The sequence below is a fragment of the Dendrobates tinctorius genome, unplaced genomic scaffold (assembly GCF_039654945.1).
Source record: "Dendrobates tinctorius isolate UK_male_01 unplaced genomic scaffold, ASM3965494v1 ptg000017l, whole genome shotgun sequence".
In the NCBI taxonomy this organism is placed as follows: Eukaryota; Metazoa; Chordata; class Amphibia; order Anura; family Dendrobatidae; genus Dendrobates; species Dendrobates tinctorius.
The window spans coordinates 11690604-11709833 of NW_027361685.1; the positions used below are offsets into that span (position 1 = coordinate 11690604).

Sequence of the window (19230 nt, forward strand, 5' to 3'; positions counted from 1 at the left end):
GTCTGTCTGACCTCGGTCTGTTATTCCAAGGATGTCTTCTAAGGATAACATCTGAAATGAGCCTGAAGTGACCAGAAGGTATGACTAACTGCTGCATTAAGATGTACTAAATTTCTTTTGCCTTTTATATTACTCTCACCATGCTGACATACGCACTAACAGTTTTGGCTCCACTACTCCTCACTCTCCTTCGCTATCCGCAAACCCCATCACCCGCTAACCAAATAATAATCTCTCCTTCCCTCTTGCCTCCCCACCTGACCTCCTCTGCTGACCTGCTCCTTGACCTCAGAGCTCTCCTAATAAAATACAAAACAAGCCACCCACCCTCCTTCTCCCACATGCTCTCCCTCTCTCTGCTTCTCCTCACTGCTGGCGATATATCTCTCAACCCTGGACCCCCACAGCCCATACCTCCCATTATTACCCCCTTCTATCGTTCCCAAATCAACACAAACACCAGAAATCTTTCCCACCTCAAATCCATGCCCTTGACACCCACCACCCTGCTCCCACTCTTTGGATCACTCTGGAATGCCAGCTCCATCTGCAATAAACTCCATGTGATTCACGACCTCTTTACCTCTCGTAATTTTTCCTTCCTTGGCCTCACCGAAACATGGCTGACACCCTCCGACACTGCCTCCCCTGCTGTGCTAGGTTACGGCGGCCTCCACTTCACCTACACTCCTCGCCCTGGCAACAGACATGACGGGGAGTGGGCCTTCTCCTTTCTTCCAATTGCAGCTTCAACCCAATCCAACCTCTACCCTCCCTTATCCTCCCCTCTTTTGAAGTCCACTCTGTCCACATCTACTCTCCCTCCAACCTCCAAGTGGCCGTCCTATACCGACCTCCAGGTCCGACCACTGCCTTCATTGACCAATTCTCCACCTGGTTCCTTCACTTTCTCTCTGCTGACATTCCCACCATCATCATGGGTGACTTCAACATCCCCATTGACAACCACCATTCAGCAGCCTCCAAACTCCTGTCCCTTACATCATCCTTTGGACTTACTCTGTGGTCCTCCTCAGCCACCCACACAGACGGACATACATTAGACCTGGTTTTCACCCGCCTCTGCTGTCTTTCTAACTTCACCACCTCCCCTCTATCTGACCACCATCTACGCACTTTCTCATCCCTGTCCTCCTCACCTGTCACCCATGTCCAGCAGCATGCGCACCCCCGCAGAAACCTCACACATCTAGACACTCACAAACTCTCTGACTCTATTCTACCACTGTCCTCCATATCTTCACTCCACGACACAGACACTGCCACTAGTTTCTACAATGCCACTCTTGCATCAGCCATCGACCCGGTCGCCCCTGTCATGCATAACAGAGTGCGACGAATCAATAGACAACCCTGGCACAATAACACCACTAAAAAGCTTCGGCAAGCATTCAGAATTGCAGAACGGCGCTGGAAGAAAACGCATTCGCAAGACGACTTCACTGCACTAAAACAAGCAACACTTGCATTCAAATCTGCCCTCACCTCTGCTAAACAGGCCTACTTTACATCCCTCGTATCTTCCTTATCCCACAACCCCAAACAGTTGTTCAGTACTTTTAACTCCCTCCTCCACCCACCACTGCCCCCTCCAACCTCCCTCATCTCTGCCGAGGACTTTGCGCACACTTCAAAAACAAGATGGCCCAAACATGGCATGTCTTTATTGCTCAACCACCACAACCCCTTTACACACCAGACCAAAGCCCAAACCCCATAACCTCCCTATATAACATCACTGAAGGGGAGCTTGCTCATCTCTCCAAATCACACCTCACCACTTGTGCACTTGATCCTATGCCATCTCACCTCCTCCACAACCTCGCCACCACTCTTATTCCATCCCTAAACCACCTCTTCAACCTATCATTTACTTCTGGTACCTTCCCTTCTGCTTTCAAACATGCCACAATCACGCCTATCCTTAAAAAGCCGACCCTCGACCCAATAGCCACATCTAGCTATCGCCCAATATCGCTGCTCCCATTCGCTTCTAAACTCCTGGAGCAGCATGTCCACGCTCACCTTTCCTCCCACCTCTCATCTAACTTGCTCTTTGACAATCTACAATCTGGCTTCCGCCCCCATCATTCCACTGAGACAGCCCTGACCAGAATTACCAATTACCTACTTACAGCCAAATCTATGGGACAACACTCTATACTCCTCCTTCTAGACCTGTCCTCTGCTTTCAACACAGTTGACCACTGCCTCCTACTACACATCCTCTCCTCCTTCGGCATCAAAGATCTCGCCCTATCCTGGATTTCCTCATACCTTTCCAACCGCACATTCAGCGTCTCCCACTCCCACACTACCTCCTCATCCCACCCTCTCTCTGTTGGAGTCCCCCAAGGCTCTGTTCTAGGACCCCTACTCTTCCCAATCTATACACTTGGCCTGGGGCAACATGGAGTCCCATGGATTCCAGTACCACCTTTATGCCGATGATACTCAGATCTACCTCTCTGGCCCAGACGTCACCTCTCTGCTCTCCAGAATCCCAGAGTGTCTATCAGCCATATCCTCTTTCTTCTCCTCTCGCTTCCTCAAACTCAATGTGGACAAATCTGAACTCATCATCTTTCCCCCATCTCACAGATCTTCCTTACCCGACATTTCTATAACAATTGACATCACGCTTTCCCCCCTACCCGAGGTCCACTGCCTGGGAGTAACCATTGACTCTGCCCTGTCCTTCAAACCGCACATCCAAGCTCTCTCCACCTTCTGCCGCCTCCAGCTCAAAAATATTTCCAGAATCTGTCCCTTCCTCAACTCTCAATCTACTAAACTACTTGTGCATGCCCTCATCATCTCCCACCTCGACTATTGCAACATCCTTTTCTGTGGCTTCCCTGCTAACACCCTTGCATCTCTCCAGTCCATCCTTAACTCTGCCGCCTGACTAATTCATCTCTCTCCTCGCTACTCCTCTGCTTCTCCCCTCTGCAAATCTCTTCACTGGCTCCCATTCCCTCAGCGTATCCAATTCAATTTACTAATACTGACCTACAAGGCCATCTATAACCTGTCTCCCCCATATGTCTCTGAACTAATCTCCTGATACCTTCCCTCACGTAATCTCTGGTCCTCCCAAGACCTCCTTCTCTCCTCCACACTTATTCGCTCCTCACCCAACCGCCTCCAAGACTTCTCCCGAAGTGCCCCTATTCGCTGGAATTCTTTGCCCCAACACGTCCGGCTATCAACCACACTCGGATCCTTCAGACGGAACCTGAAAACCCACCTCTTCAAAAAAGCCTACAGCCTGCAATGACTCCACTACCTCTTAACCACTACCGCAGATATCACCTCAACCAACACCGGAACTGCTGCAACCCCCCAACCTACTGTCTCCTTCCCCACCATCCTGTAGCATGTAAGCCCGAAAGGGCAGGGTCCTCTCTCCCCTCTGTATCAGTCTGTCATTGTTAGTTTGTTTACTGTCGGTGATATCTGTAATTCTATGTAACCCCTTCTCATGTACAGCACCATGGAACCAATGGTGCTTTATAAATAAATAGTAATAATGTCCCAGCATTCCCAGCAATGTCACCTCTCCAGTTAGCAGCTCAATCATCTTGTAGATGAGTTCTAGGATCTTCTGCTCATTGATGTCCTCATGGATCAGGGGGTGAGGTGGAGGCCCCGTGATTTGGCTCAGGGGTCTTCCCCATCCCTCAGACACAGGGTCCTGACAGCGATCACTAGAGGTCTTCTTCACCACTGTGTAATCCTGGTAATGGAGAGACACATTAATAACTCTCACTACAGACATTTCCAGAGTCCTCACCTCTCCAGTTCTGTCCATCTGTTATTCCCATAGATAAGAATGATGTAATGTGACATCATCAGAATCTCTCACCTCTCCAGTGAGACGGAGGAGGATCTCTAGGGTGAGGTGTAATATCATCTCCGCCATCTTGTCTCAGTCCATATACATCCTTGATGGGCAAACCAGGAAAATTCTCTTTTGTAGAAGATCTTCACTGAGAGGATCCGATATTGTAGAGACCTGAATGAGAAGAAGATGATCCGATGTAACATCATAAGAATCCTGTGTAATAATACAATTACTGGAGATAATAAGGGAAACATATGAGGAGATTTATTATCTTACAGGGTTTAGTTTTCTCCCCTGACATCTACTAATAAAACCTATATATTTAGGCCACAGACAACAAGCAGTTTCCTCCTCGGAGTCGGCAGCTGAACACGTTCCTCATAGACTCATCTTCCATAATGCTAATTCTCGTCTCATTACAGACACTGAAATCGGTATTAGCAATACTGCAGGAGAGATTCATTACACGCGACATGAGAAATAACTACTTCATGGTGAGGACGACATCTTCATCTTCTACTGCGGCTCTAGAGACAGATTTGGCCAGAGTCGGTCACTGCCTCCATCCCCACCGGCCGTCTATATGAAGGTTTCCCGTCTCCCCGCACTGGAATCTTCTATCCCGTTAGATCTCAGCTCTGAGTCACACACAGAAGTTTGAGGCTTTTAGAAAAGATTTTTTGTTTCCACAATCAACGCGGACAGAAATGATCTGATCTCAAAGTCTCCATGTACAGTGATTTATGGGGTTTATTTCTGGCCTTAGGCTTTCCTATGTTACAAGAAAAACTCCAGAAAAAGCCGAAATTTAAATGTTTCTAAGGAAAATTGGCTCCAACAATTCTTGTAAGAAGAAAAAAATATGTAAAAAGCAAAACACATTTTATAGTTTTTAACATGTTAAACATTTATTAAAAAGAAATTAATCTTTTTGGGCCCCAGAACATAGATGTACACCGCAGGGATGGCACAGATGAGGCTGCAACAAAAACCCTGAAAAGCAAACATGACAACTAAGAAGGTGTGACAGAGTTTGGCTGAATGCCCCCCGCCTCCAAGTACTCGATAGTATGGGGCGGCCTAGTTACTGCGATACTTACATGCCTAATAACGGGGTCTGGGCTGCAATGTATGAAGGTCTATTAGGTCGGGCCAGAGGCAGCGTCCAATAAGTTACCTTATAACGCCCCCATACACATTAGACTAAAGTTCCATGAAAGCACTGACTTCAGGGGGTTTGGCCGACCATACAATGTATTTGGGGGCCTCCCGACAGATGATGTCAGGACAGAGAAGGATCTGGCATCCTGAATTTCAGAGGATAATCCATCTGTTCTTCCTGTAGATAATCCTCCTCTAGAGGAGTCTGGAGGCGACTCTCTCATACAGACCACAGGAAAGCTGGAATATTTGTGTGTATGGGGGAGTCGGGAGAGATCGCCGTCTGCCAAATGACCGTTCAGCCAACTATGATCTCATGTGTATGGGGCCGTTAGTGTTACACTGACAGGCAGTGATGATACACGGCACTACAGTAGTACAGGGCATCACCGGAGCCATCAGAGGCTTGTATGTTGTATGATCGCACTGATGAGAGGGGTTTAAAAAAGGTTTGAAGTTGAAAAAAAAATCACAGTTTCATCAACAAGAAATATCCATCACTATATGGAAAGCAGAGTCACTGCACAATGTTAGTTACGTCTCGTCCATAACTACTTTATTATACTCAATTATCCTGTACACAGTGGAGTAGACAGAAATCACAGGTCCCACAGCAATAGCTGGAATTGGACCCTCCAATGCAAAGAAAAAAAAATCTATCTATCTATATACACTGTTCAAAAAAATAAAGGGAACACTTAAATAACAGAATATAACTCCAAGTAAATCAAACTTCTGTGAAATCAAACTGTCCACTTAGGAAGCAACACTGATTGACAATCAATTTCACATGCTGTTGTGTAAATGGAATAGACAACAGATGGAAATTATTGGCAATTATCAAGACACCCTCAATAAAGGAGTGGTTCTGCAGGTGGGGACCACAGACCACATCTCAGTACCAATGCTTCTGGATGATGTTTTAGTCACTTTTGAATGTTGGTTGTGCTTTCACACTCGTGGTAGCATGAGACAGACTCTACAACCCACACAAGTGGCTCAGGTAGTGCAGCTCAATCAGGATGGCACATCAATGCGAGCTGTGGCAAGAAGGTTTGCTGTGTCTGTCAGCGTAGTGTCCAGAGGCTGGAGGCGCTACCAGGAATAGGCCAGTACACCAGGAGATGTGGAGGGGGCCGTAGGAGGGCACCAACCCAGCAGCAGGACCGCTACCTCCACCTTTATGCAAGGAGGAACAGGAGGAGCACTGCCAGAGCCCTGCAAAATGATCTTCAGCAGGCCACAAATGTGCATGTGTCTGTACAAACGGTTAGAAACTGACTCCATGAGGATGGTCTGAGGGCCCGATGCCCACAGATGGGGGTTGTGCTCACAGCCCAACACCGTACAGGACGCTTGGCATTTGCCACAGAACACCAGGGTTGGCAAATTCACCACTGGCGCCCTGTGCTCTTCACAGATGAAAGCAGGTTCACACTGAGCACATGTGACAGACGTGACAGAGTCTGGAGACGCCGTGGAGAGCGATCTGCTGTCTGCAACATCCTTCAGCATGACCGGTTTGGCAGTGGTCAGTAATGGTGCGGGGTGGCATTTCTTTGGAGGGTCACACGATGTTGGGCTGCGAGCACAACCCCCATGGAGACACAATTGTGCCTTTACCTGGAGATAAATTCCCAGTGGGGGCAATTTCCAAAATGCAATAACTTAAGTGGGGAATTTAGCTCTTTTCTCACTTAAGGGATCTGTATATGGAGTCTACAAACTACAGTGGGGGAATAAGGATTTGTTACGCTGCCAATTTTGGGGCTAAAGTCACATTTTTGTGAGGAAAAAAGTAAAATTGTCATTTTTTCCTTCCACATTGCTTACATTTCTGTCACACTGTCCGAATTCAGATATTGTCCTAGTCAGAAAGGAGAATACAGGGAGCGAAAGGGTTAATAGGACTCACAGGAGGAACCGGCCCAGAAAGCAGAAGACCAGGAGTGTCTGCCACATATATGACTGCTCTGTGCACAGGACCTGTGATGAGGTCACAGGAGGGGAGGAGTCAGGGGTCACATGATCAGGGGCCTCAGTGTGTGCAGGACTCAGTGTGCTGGAGCGCTCCCGATAATCAGCTGCGTGTGTCGCGCTGTGTGATAGTCACAGCACCTGCATGGAGGGCGACACATGCAGCTGATTATCGGGAGCGCTCCAGGGATCCGGGGTCCCGATGCAGCTATTCGGTAAGCGATATTAGCCAATAACAACTTCTCCGACGATATTCGCTCATCTCTAGTAATAACAGCTCAAAGAAATTAACCGAAATTTTCATTAAGATTAATAGCAAGACCCTATTAAATATTGAGCACCAGCGGGATGAAGCATTGACAGCGGCATGTAAAAGTGTGGGCGCCCCTGGTCAAAATGACCGTTATTGTGAGTAGTAAGATGAAGATGAAATGATCTCTAAAAGGCCGAACCTCTAAGATGACACATGGCCTTTGTATTTTAGGCAAAAATAATAATAAAACACATATATATATATATATATATATAGACAATTTCATAATTGCAAAAAGTAAAAGGGGCGATGCAAAACTTTGGGCACATTTAGAGATTTGTGTACTGAGATAATTTTGATCAAGATTTCACACCTTAATTCGCTTGTTAGGGTTATGGTGAGATCACATGGAGACCAGGAGCTACAGTCTGAGGAAAGGGCTAAAAAGCCTTCACTAGACCCCTGTACAGCTGTATAATGAGGCCCAGGCTTTATAGTGAAGGGTCAGGAGTGAGGGCCTGTTCCCAGGAGCTACAGTCTGAGGAAAGGGCTAAAAAGCCTTCACTAGACCCCTGTACAGCTGTATAATGAGGCACAGGCTTTATAATGACGGGACAGGAGTGAGGGTCTGTTCCCAGGAGCTACAGTCTGAGGAAAGGGCTAAAAAGCCTTCACTAGACCCCTGTACATCTGTATAATGAGGCCCAGGCTTTATAGTGAAGGGACAGGAGTGAGGGCCTGTTCCCAGGAGCTACAGACTGAGGAAAGGGCTAAAAAGCCTTCACTACACCCCTGTACAGCTGTATAATGAGGTCCAGGCTTTATAGTGAAGGGACAGGAGTGGGGGCCTGTTCCCAGGAGCTACAGTCTGAGGAAAGGGCTAAAAAGCCTTCACTAGACCCCTGTACAGCTGTATAATGAGGCACAGGCTTTATAGTGACGGGACAGGAGTGAGGGTCTGTTCCCAGGAGCTACAGTCTGAGGAAAGGGCTAAAAAGCCTTCACTAGACCCCTGTACAGCTGTATAATGAGGCCCAGGCTTTATAGTGAAGGGATAGGAGTGAGGCCTGTTCCCAGGAGCTACAGACTGAGGAAAGGGCTAAAAAGCCTTCACTAGACCCCTGTACAGCTATATAATGAGGTCCAGGCTTTAAAGTGAAGGGACAGGAGTGGGGGCCTGTTCCCAGGAGCTACAGTCTGAGGAAAGGGCTAAAAAGCCTTCACTAGACCCCTGTACAGCTGTATAATGAGGCCCAGGCTTTATAGTGAAGGGATAGGAGTGAGGCCTGTTCCCAGGAGCTACAGTCTGAGGAAAGGGCTAAAAAGCCTTCACTAGACCCCTGTACAGCTGTATAATGAGGTCCAGGCTTTATAGTGAAGGGACAGGAGTGGGGGCCTGTTCCCAGGAGCTACAGTCTGAGGAAAGGGCTAAAAAGCCTTCACTAGACCCCTGTACAGCTGTATAATGAGGCCCAGGCTTTATAGTGAAGGGACAGGAGTGAGGGCCTGTTCCCAGGAGCTACACACTGAGGAAAGGGCTAAAAAGCCTTCACTAGACCCCTGTACAGCTGTATAATGAGGCCCAGGCTTTATAGTGAAGGGACAGGAGGGCCTGTTCCCAGGAGCTACAGTCTGAGGAAAGGACTAAAAAGCCTTCATTAGACCCCTGTACAGCTGTATAATGAGGCCCAGGCTTTATAGTGAAGGGACAGGAGTGAGAGCCTGATCCCAGGAGCTACAGTCTGAGGAAAGGGCTAAAATGCCTTCACTAGACCCCTGTACAGCTGTATAATGAGGCCCAGGCTTTATAGTGAAGGGACAGGAGTGAGGGCCTGATCTCAGGAGCTCCAGTCTGAGGAAAGGGCTAAAAAGCCTTCACTAGACCCCTGTACAGCTGTATAATGAGGCCCAGGCTTTATAGTGAAGGGACAGGAGTGAGGGCCTGTTCCCAGGAGCTACAGTCTGAGGAAAGGGCTAAAAAGCCTTCACTAGACGCCTGTACAGCTGTATAATGAGGCCCAGGCTTTATAGTAAAGGGACAGGAGTGAGGGCCTGTTTCCAGGAGCTACAGTCTGAGGAAAGGACTAAAAAGCCTTCACTAGACCCCTGTACAGTTGTATAATGAGGCCCAGGCTTTATAGTGAAGGGACAGGAGTGAGGGCCTGTTTCCAGGAGCTACAGTCTGAGGAAAGGACTAAAAAGCCTTCACTAGACCCCTGTACAGCTGTATAATGAGGCCCAGGATTTATAGTGAAAGGAGAGGAGTGAGGGCTTGTGCCCAGGAGCTACAGTCTGAGGAAAGGGCTAAAAAGCCTTCACTAGACCCCTGTACAGCTGTATAATGAGGCCCAGGCTTTATAGTGAAGGGACAGGAGTGAGGGCCTGTTCCCAGGAGCTACAGTCTGAGGAAAGGGCTAAAAAGCCTTCACTAGACCCCTGTACAGCTGTATAATGAGGCCTAGGCTTTATAGTGAAGGGACAAGAGTGAGGGCCTGTTCCCAGGAGCTACACACTGAGGAAAGGGCTAAAAAGCCTTCACTAGACCCCTGTACAGCTGTATAATGAGGCCCAGGCTTTATAGTGAAGGGACAGGAGTGAGGGCCTGTTCCCAGGAGCTACAGTCTGAGGAAAGGGCTAAAAAGCCTTCACTAGACCCCTGTACAGCTGTATAATGAGGCCTAGGCTTTATAGTGAAGGGACAAGAGTGAGGGCCTGTTCCCAGGAGTTACACACTGAGGAAAGGGCTAAAAAGCCTTCACTAGACCCCTGTACAGCTATATAATGAGGCCCATGCTTTATAGTGAAGGGACAGGAGAGAGGGCCTGTTCCCAGGAGCTACAGTCTGAGGAAAGGACTAAAAAGCCTTCATTAGACCCCTGTACAGCTGTATAATGAGGCCCAGGCTTTATAGTGAAGGGACAGGAGTGAGGGCCTGTTCCCAGGAGCTACAGTCTGAGGAAGGGCTAAAAAGCCTTCACTAGACCCCTGTACAGCTGTATAATGAGGCCTAGGCTTTATAGTGAAGGGACAAGAGTCAGGGCCTGTTCCCAGCAGCTACACACTGAGGAAAGGGCTAAAAAGCCTTCACTAGACCCCTGTACAGGTGTATAATGAGGCCCAGGCTTTATAGTGAAGGGACAGGAGTGAGGGCCTGTTCCCAGGAGCTACAGTCTGAGGAAAGGACTAAAAACCCTTCATTAGACCCCTGTACAGCTGTATAATGAGGCCCAGGCTTTATAGTGAAGGGACAGGAGTGAGAGCCTGATCCCAGGAGCTACAGTCTGAGGAAAGGGCTAAAATGCCTTCACTAGACCCCTGTACAGCTGTATAATGAGGCCCAGGCTTTATAGTGAAGGGACAGGAGTGAGGGCCTGATCTCAGGAGCTACAGTCTGAGGAAAGGGCTAAAAAGCCTTCACTAGACCCCTGTACAGCTGTATAATGAGGCCCAGGCTTTATAGTGAAGGGACAGGAGTGAGGGCCTGTTCCCAGGAGCTACAGTCTGAGGAAAGGGCTAAAAAGCCTTCACTAGACCCCTGTATAGCTGTATAATGAGGCACAGGCTTTATAGTGAAGGGACTGGAGTGAGGGCCTGTTCCCAGGAGCTACAGTCTGAGGAAAGGGCTAAAAAGCCTTCACTAGACCCCTGTACAGCTGTATAATGAGGCACAGGCTTTATAGTGAAGGGACAAGAGTGAGGGCCTGTTCCCAGGAGCTACACACTGAGGAAAGGGCTAAAAAGCCTTCACTAGACCCCTGTACAGCTGTATAATGAGGCCCAGGCTTTATAGTGAAGGGACAGGAGTGAGGGCCTGTTCCCAGGAGCTACAGTCTGAGGAAAGGGCTAAAAAGCCTTCACTAGACTCCTGTACAGCTGTATAATGAGGCCCAGGCTTTATAGTGAAGGGACAGGAGTGTGGGCCTGATCCCAGGAGCTACAGACTGAAGAAAGGGCTAAAAAGCCTTCACTAGACCCCTGTACAGCTGTATAATGAGGCCCAGGCTTTATAGTGAAGGGACAGGAGTGTGGGCCTGATCCCAGGAGCTACAGTCTGAGGAAAGGGCTAAAAAGCCTTCACTAAAACCCTGTACAGCAGTATAATGAGGCCCAGGCTTTATAGTGAAGGGACAGGAGTGAGGGCCTGTTCCCAGGAGCTACAGTCTGAGGAAAGGACTAAAAAGCCTTCACTAGACCCCTGTACAGCTGTATAATGAGGCCCAGGCTTTATAGTGAAGGGACAGGAGTGAGAGCCTGATCCCAGGAACTACAGTCTGAGGAAAGGGCTAAAAAGCCTTCACTAGACCCCTGTACAGCAGTATAATGAGGCACAGGCTTTATAGTGACGGGACAGGAGTGAGGGTCTGTTCCCAGGAGCTACAGTCTGAGGAAAGGGCTAAAAAGCCTTCACTAGACCCCTGTACAGCTGTATAATGAGGCTCAGGCTTTATAGTGAAGGGACAGGAGTGAGGGCCTGTTCCCAGGAGCTACAGACTGAGGAAAGGGCTAAAAAGCCTTCACTAGAAACCTGTACAGCTGTATAATGAGGTCCAGGCTTTATAGTGAAGGGACAGGAGTGGAGGCCTGTTCCCAGGAGCTACAGTCTGAGGAAAGGGCTAAAAAGCCTTCACTAGACCCCTGTACAGCTGTATAATGAGGTCCAGGCTTTATAGTGAAGGGACAGGAGTGGGGGCCTGTTCCCAGGAGCTACAGTCTGAGGAAAGGGCTAAAAAGCCTTCACTAGACCCCTGTACAGCTGTATAATGAGGCCCAGGCTTTATAGTGAAGGGACAAGAGTGAGGGCCTGTTCCCAGGAGCTACAGTCTGAGGAAAGGGCTAAAAAGCCTTCACTAGACCCCTGTACAGCCGTATAATGAGGCCCAGGCTTTATAGTGAAGGGACAGGAGTGAGGGCCTGTTCCCAGGAGCTACAGTCTGAGGAAGGGGCTAAAAAGCCTTCACTAGACCCCTGTACAGCTGTATAATGAGGCCTAGGCATTATAGTGAAGGGACAAGAGTGAGGGCCTGTTCCCAGGAGCTACACACTGAGGAAAGGGCTAAAAAGCCTTCACTAGACCCCTGTACAGCTGTATAATGAGGCTCAGGCTTTATAGTGAAGGGACAGGAGTGAGGGCCTGTTCCCAGGAGCTACAGACTGAGGAAAGGGCTAAAAAGCCTTCACTAGAAACCTGTACAGCTGTATAATGAGGTCCAGGCTTTATAGTGAAGGGACAGGAGTGGGGGCCTGTTCCCAGGAGCTACAGTCTGAGGAAAGGGCTAAAAAGCCTTCACTAGACCCCTGTACAGCTGTATAATGAGGCCCAGGCTTTATAGTGAAGGGACAAGAGTGAGGGCCTGTTCCCAGGAGCTACAGTCTGAGGAAAGGGCTAAAAAGCCTTCACTAGACCCCTGTACAGCCGTATAATGAGGCCCAGGCTTTATAGTGAAGGGACAGGAGTGAGGGCCTGTTCCCAGGAGCTACAGTCTGAGGAAGGGGCTAAAAAGCCTTCACTAGACCCCTGTACAGCTGTATAATGAGGCCTAGGCTTTATAGTGAAGGGACAAGAGTGAGGGCCTGTTCCCAGGAGCTACACACTGAGGAAAGGGCTAAAAAGCCTTCACTAGACCCCTGTACAGCTGTATAATGAGGCCCAGGCTTTATAGTGAAGGGACAGGAGTGAGGGCCTGTTCCCAGGAGCTACAGTCTGAGGAAAGGGCTAAAAAGCCTTCACTAGACTCCTGTACAGCTGTATAATGAGGCCCAGGCTTTATAGTGAAGGGACAGGAGTGTGGGCCTGATCCCAGGAGCTACAGACTGAAGAAAGGGCTAAAAAGCCTTCACTAGACCCCTGTACAGCTGTATAATGAGGCCCAGGCTTTATAGTGAAGGGACAGGAGTGTGGGCCTGATCCCAGGAGCTACAGTCTGAGGAAAGGGCTAAAAAGCCTTCACTAAAACCCTGTACAGCAGTATAATGAGGCCCAGGCTTTATAGTAAAGGGACAGGAGTGAGGGCCTGTTTCCAGGAGCTACAGTCTGAGGAAAGGACTAAAAAGCCTTCACTAGACCCCTGTACAGCTGTATAATGAGGCCAAGGCTTTATAGTGAAGGGACAGGAGTGAGGGCCTGTTCCCAGGAGCTACAGTCTGAGGAAAGGCCTAAAAAGCCTTCACTAGACCCCTGTACAGCTGTATAATGAGGCCTAGGCTTTATAGTGAAGGGACAAGAGTGAGGGCCTGTTCCCAGGAGCTACACACTGAGGAAAGGGCTAAAAAGCCTTCACTAGACCCCTGTACAGCTGTATAATGAGGCCCAGGCTTTATAGTGAAGGGACAGGAGTAAGGGCCTGTTCCCAGGAGCTACAGTCTGAGTAAAGGGCTAAAAAGCCTTCACTAGACTCCTGTACAGCTGTATAATGAGGCCCAGGCTTTATAGTGAAGGGACAGGAGTGTGGGCCTGATCCCAGGAGCTACAGTCCAAGGAAAGGGCTAAAAAGCCTTCACTAAACCCCTGTACAGCAGTATAATGAGGTCCAGGCTTTATAGTGAAGGGACAGGAGTGAGGGCCTGTTCCCAGGAGCTACAGTCTGAGGAAAGGACTAAAAAGCCTTCACTAGACCCCTGTACAGCTGTATAATGAGGCCCAGGCTTTATAGTGAAGGGACAGGAGTGAGAGCCTGATCCCAGGAACTACAGTCTGAGGAAAGGGCTAAAAAGCCTTCACTAGACCCCTGTACAGCTGTATAATGAGGCACAGGCTTTATAGTGACGGGACAGGAGTGAGGGTCTGTTCCCAGGAGCTACAGTCTGAGGAAAGGGCTAAAAAGCCTTCACTAGACCCCTGTACAGCTGTATAATGAGGCCCAGGCTTTATAGTGAAGGGACAGGAGTGAGGTCCTGTTCCCAGGAGCTACAGACTGAGGAAAGGGCTAAAAAGCCTTCACTAGAAACCTGTACAGCTGTATAATGAGGTCCAGGCTTTATAGTGAAGGGACAGGAGTGGGGGCCTGTTCCCAGGAGCTACAGTCTGAGGAAAGGGCTAAAAAGCCTTCACTAGACCCCTGTACAGCTGTATAATGAGGCCCAGGCTTTATAGTGAAGGGACAAGAGTGAGGGCCTGTTCCCAGGAGCTACAGTCTGAGGAAAGGGCTAAAAAGCCTTCACTAGACCCCTGTACAGCCGTATAATGAGGCCCAGGCTTTATAGTGAAGGGACAGGAGTGAGGGCCTGTTCCCAGGAGCTACAGTCTGAGGAAGGGGCTAAAAAGCCTTCACTAGACCCCTGTACAGCTGTATAATGAGGCCTAGGCTTTATAGTGAAGGGACAAGAGTGAGGGCCTGTTCCCAGGAGCTACACATTGAGGAAAGGGCTAAAAAGCCTTCACTAGACCCCTGTGCAGCTGTATAATGAGGCCCAGGCTTTATAGTGAAGGGACAGGAGTGAGGGCCTGTTCCCAGGAGCTACAGTCTGAGGAAAGGGCTAAAAAGCCTTCACTAGACCCCTGTACAGCTGTATAATGAGGCCCAGGCTTTATAGTGAAGGGACAGGAGTGAGGGCCTGTTCCCAGGAGCTACAGTCTGAGGAAAGGGCTAAAAAGCCTTCACTAGACCCCTGTACAGCTGTATAATGAGGCCTAGGCTTTATAGTGAGGGGACAGGAGTGAGGGCCTGATCCCAGGAGCTACAGACTGAGGAAAGGGCTAAAAAGCCTTCACTAGACCCCTGTACAGCTGTATAATGATGCCCAGGCTTTATAGTGAGGGGACAGGAGTGAGGGCCTGTTCCCAGGAGCTACAGTATGAGGAAAGGGCTAAAAAGCCTTCACTAGACCCCTGTACAGCTGTATAATGAGGCTCAGGCTTTATAGTGAAGGGACAGGAGGGAGAAAAGTGGGGAAAGGAGAAAGAAGAGCTGGACTGCCGATCACTAACCTGCAGAGCCGCACTCCACATATACGGCTGCTCTGTGCACAGGACCTGTGATGAGGTCACAGGAGGGGAGGAGTCAGGGGTCACATGATCTCCGGAGAGAAGACCTCCATGGAGCCTTCTCCTCAGTCAGTGACATTCCCGCCATTATTCGCCCCTCACTACTGGCACAATTACCCCGCGCCGCCTTCTCTACACAGTGTTATGTGTGGAATGTGACGTGTGATTTCTCTGGAGGGAAATAGACCCCACACAGGAGGGAATTCTCACCGGTTACCGGCCGTCTACTATATGGCGGCATATGATTGTGCTATCGACTCCACACCAGGAGCTAAAATGCCCAAATCTCTAATGTAACTGCTATAAGAGAAGATATAACAAATTTCCCCTAAACTCACACAGCGGAGGAGGCCTCACTTGGAGCAATGTGACTCGCGCACAGAAAATCTATTCCCGGTTCTGTGATTAAGTTATCGGCCGACAGGAAGAAGAAAGGTCTGAATTACAGCCCAGACTGGAGGAGAAACTGCAGGAGTTAGAATTGGCCAATCAGCGCTCTTCACCCCTATACTTATCTACACAAATACAAGATATGAAATGACAACTAGACGCCATTCTCACCACCAGAACGGAGAGGCGCTAACTTGGAGTAAAGCCGCGTTTTATCACCATGCCAATAAGCCTAATAAGATGCCGCTCGTAAGCTCAGAATGAGAGAGTCACTGCATATAATCTCCTCTATAAAAGACCCTAAGGGTCAGACCTCAGCCCACCCCGATGTCATGTATAGCACTTATAATGAATACCCCCAGAGTTTGTATTCGCCCCGACAATCACCACCCCCCTCACTACTGGAGTCATTCCTTCACACACTACATCTACCTAACCTGACTGAGTCCGCGGCACAACAACTCCATCTACACATCTCTGAGGAGGAAATAGTTTCAACAATCAAAAAACTAAAAAGAGGAAAGGCCCCGGGGCCGGATGGTCTTACAGCAATATATTATAAAAAATGCAGCGATGTGCTGACACCACATATAAAAACCTCTGTAATTCACTACTAAATGGCTCACAGCTGCCCCCTGAGTTCTACGTGGCGCATGTAACCGTAATCCCTAATCCTAAGAAAGATCATCTCACCACAAATTATAGACCTATATCCCTCTTATACATTGACTTCAAAATCTTTACATCCATTGTGACTAACAGGACCAATAAAATCCTCCCTCACCTCATCCACCGGGATCAGGTTGGTTTTATACCAGCGCGACAGGCCCCAGATAATATTAGGAGAGCGTTAAATATTATTCATACAACTAACGTACAGCGAAAGCGACTTCTCCTGCTTGCAATAGATATTGAGAGGGCTTTCGATTCGGTGTCCTGGACATATCTCTTTACGGTTCTATCGGAAGTCGGATTCTCCCCTAAACTTATAAAGTGCCTCCAATTGTTATATGATAGCCCTATCGCTTATGTAAAACTCCCGTCACCACATCCCCCTCCAATTAATATTCAGAGGGTACCAGGCAGGGCTGTCCTCTATCTCTGGATCTTTTTGCACTTGCAATGGAACCCATTGTGGAAGCAATAAGGAGAGATCAGAATATCCTGGGCCCTGAGAATATGGGAGACCAATATAAAGTCAGCCTCTTTGCGGATGATCTCCTGCTAACATTAATAAGTCCCCACACTACACTCCCTCACTTGTTTTCCCTCCTTCACGAATTTGAGAAGATCTCAGGGTTAAAGATTAACATTGATAAATCCAAAGCATTTTTTGTAAATTTTCCTAAGACAGAGCAAACTAATATAGCCTCCCATTTTGGGTTTATAGACAAAGAACATTACTGTATTTTTCGGACTACAAGACGCACCGGACCATAAAACGCACCCCAATTTTCAGAAGGAAAATAGGGAAAAAAATAATAATGTGTCAAATGGGGGTCCGTCTTACAGTCCGAATTCAGCTTACCTGGGAAGGGATCCGGCACAGGTGGAGGAGTATTCACAGGGGTCATTCAGTGGTCCAGGCTCGTGCGGTGACGGCTCTGTGCTGGGGCAGGTTGGTTATGCTGGGCAGCTGTGCTGGGGCAGGGGCAGCTGTGCTGGGGCAGGGGCAGGTGGCCTGTGCTGGGTGAGGGTGGTGGCGGGCTGTGCTCCGGTGCAGGGGCGGCGGCTCCGCCGGCATTTCCTCACAGCCCGGAGTCCCCCGCACATCCCTTGCTGGCTGCCGCCATGTTGCGGTGGCCTCCGGGAACATGGCTGCCGGAAAGATGGCCGCTGGTCCGGGGACGGCGCATGCGCGGGTTCAGATCTCGCCGCCACCCCGCACCGCAGAGCCCCGCCCGCTGCCACCACCGCACCGCAGGTTAGTATATTGCGACCATAAGATGCACCCCCCACTTTCCCCCAAAATTTTGAGGGAAAAAAGTGCGTCTTATGGTCTGAAAAATACGGTATCTAACATATCTGGGTATCAACTTAACAGCCAACAGGTCACCTCTGTTTCGGTGGAATTACACTCCACTGATCCAAAACTTCCAGAGGGACCTGGATAGATGGGCTTCCTCAAAGTTATCCTGGCTCGGCAGAAAACATGCATTAAAAATGGTGTCACTGCCTCGCTTCTTATACAGTCATATGTTAAAGTTTGGGCACCCCTATTAATGTTAACCTTTTTTCTTTATAACAATTTTGTTTTTTGCAACAGCTATTTCAGTTTCATATATCTAATAACTGATGGACTCAGTTATATTTCTGGATTCAAATGAGGTTTATTGTACTAACAGAAAATGTGCAATCTGCATTTAAACAAAATTTGACCGGTGCAAAAGTATGGGCACCTCAACATAAAATTGACATTAATATTTCGTAGATCCTCATTTTGCAAAAATAACAGCCTCTAGTCGCTTCCTGTAGCTATTAATGAGTTCCTGGATCCTGGATAAAGGTATTTGTGACCATTCCTGTTTACAAAACAATTCCAGTTCAGTTAAGTTTGATGGTCGCCGAGCATGGACAGCCCACTTCAAATTATCCCACAGATGTTCAATGATATTCAGGTCTGGGGACTGGGATGGCCATTACAGAACATTGTAATTGTTCCTCTGCATGAATGCCTGAGTAGATTTGGAGCGGTGTTTTGGATCATTGTCTTGCTGAAATATCCATCCCCTGCGTAACTTCAACTTCGTCACTGATTCTTGCACATAATTGTCAAGAATCTGCTGATACTGAGTTGAATCCATGCGACCCTCAACTTTAACAAGATTCCCGGTGCCGGCATTGGCCACACAGCCCCAAAGCATGATGGAACCTCCACCAAATTTTACTGTGGGTAGCAAGTGTTTTTCTTGGAATGCTGTGTTTTTTAGCCTCCATGCATAACGCCTTTTTGTATGACCAAACAACTCAATCTTTGTTTCATCAGTCCACAGGCCCTTCTTCCAAAATGTAACTGGCTTGTACAAATGTGCTTTTGCAGACCTCAGGCGACTGTTTGTGGTGTGCTTGCAGAAACGGCTTCTTTCGCATCACTCTCCCATACAGCTTCTCCTTGTGCAAAGTGCGCTGTATTGTTGACCGATGCACAGTGACACCATCTGCAGCAAGATGATGCTGCAGGTCTTTGGAGGTGGTCTGTGGATTGTCCTTGACTGTTCTCACCATTCTTCTTCTCTGCCTTTCTGATATTTTTCTTGGCCTGCCACTTCTGGGCTTAACAAGAACTGTACCTGTGTTCTTCCATTTCCTTACTATGTTCCTCACAGTGGAAACTGACAGGTTAAATCTCTGAGACAACTTTTTGTATCCTTCCCCTGAAAAGCTATGTTGAATAATCTTTGTTTTCAGATCATTTGAGAGTTGTTTTGAGGAGCCCATGATGCCACTCTTCATAGGAGAATCAAATAGGAGAACTACTTGCAAGTGGCCACCTTAAATACCTTTTCTCATGATTGGATACACCTGGCTATGAAGTTCAAAGCTCAATGAGGTTACAAAACCAATTTAGTGCTTCAGGAAGTCAGTAAAAAGTAGTTAGGA

At 48.3% G+C, this 19230-nt stretch overlaps 1 protein-coding gene across 1 annotated transcript in view; it reads right to left on the reverse strand.

Annotated features, from left to right (window-relative positions):
* Positions 1-19230, reverse strand: part of LOC141082340 (uncharacterized) — a 37755-nt gene that overhangs the window by 11689 nt on the left and 6836 nt on the right. The window contains exon 2 of the mRNA XM_073566286.1: positions 3581-3760. Coding sequence (XP_073422387.1) covers positions 3581-3760 — 180 coding nt within the window. The remainder of the gene's footprint in view (positions 1-3580; positions 3761-19230) is intronic.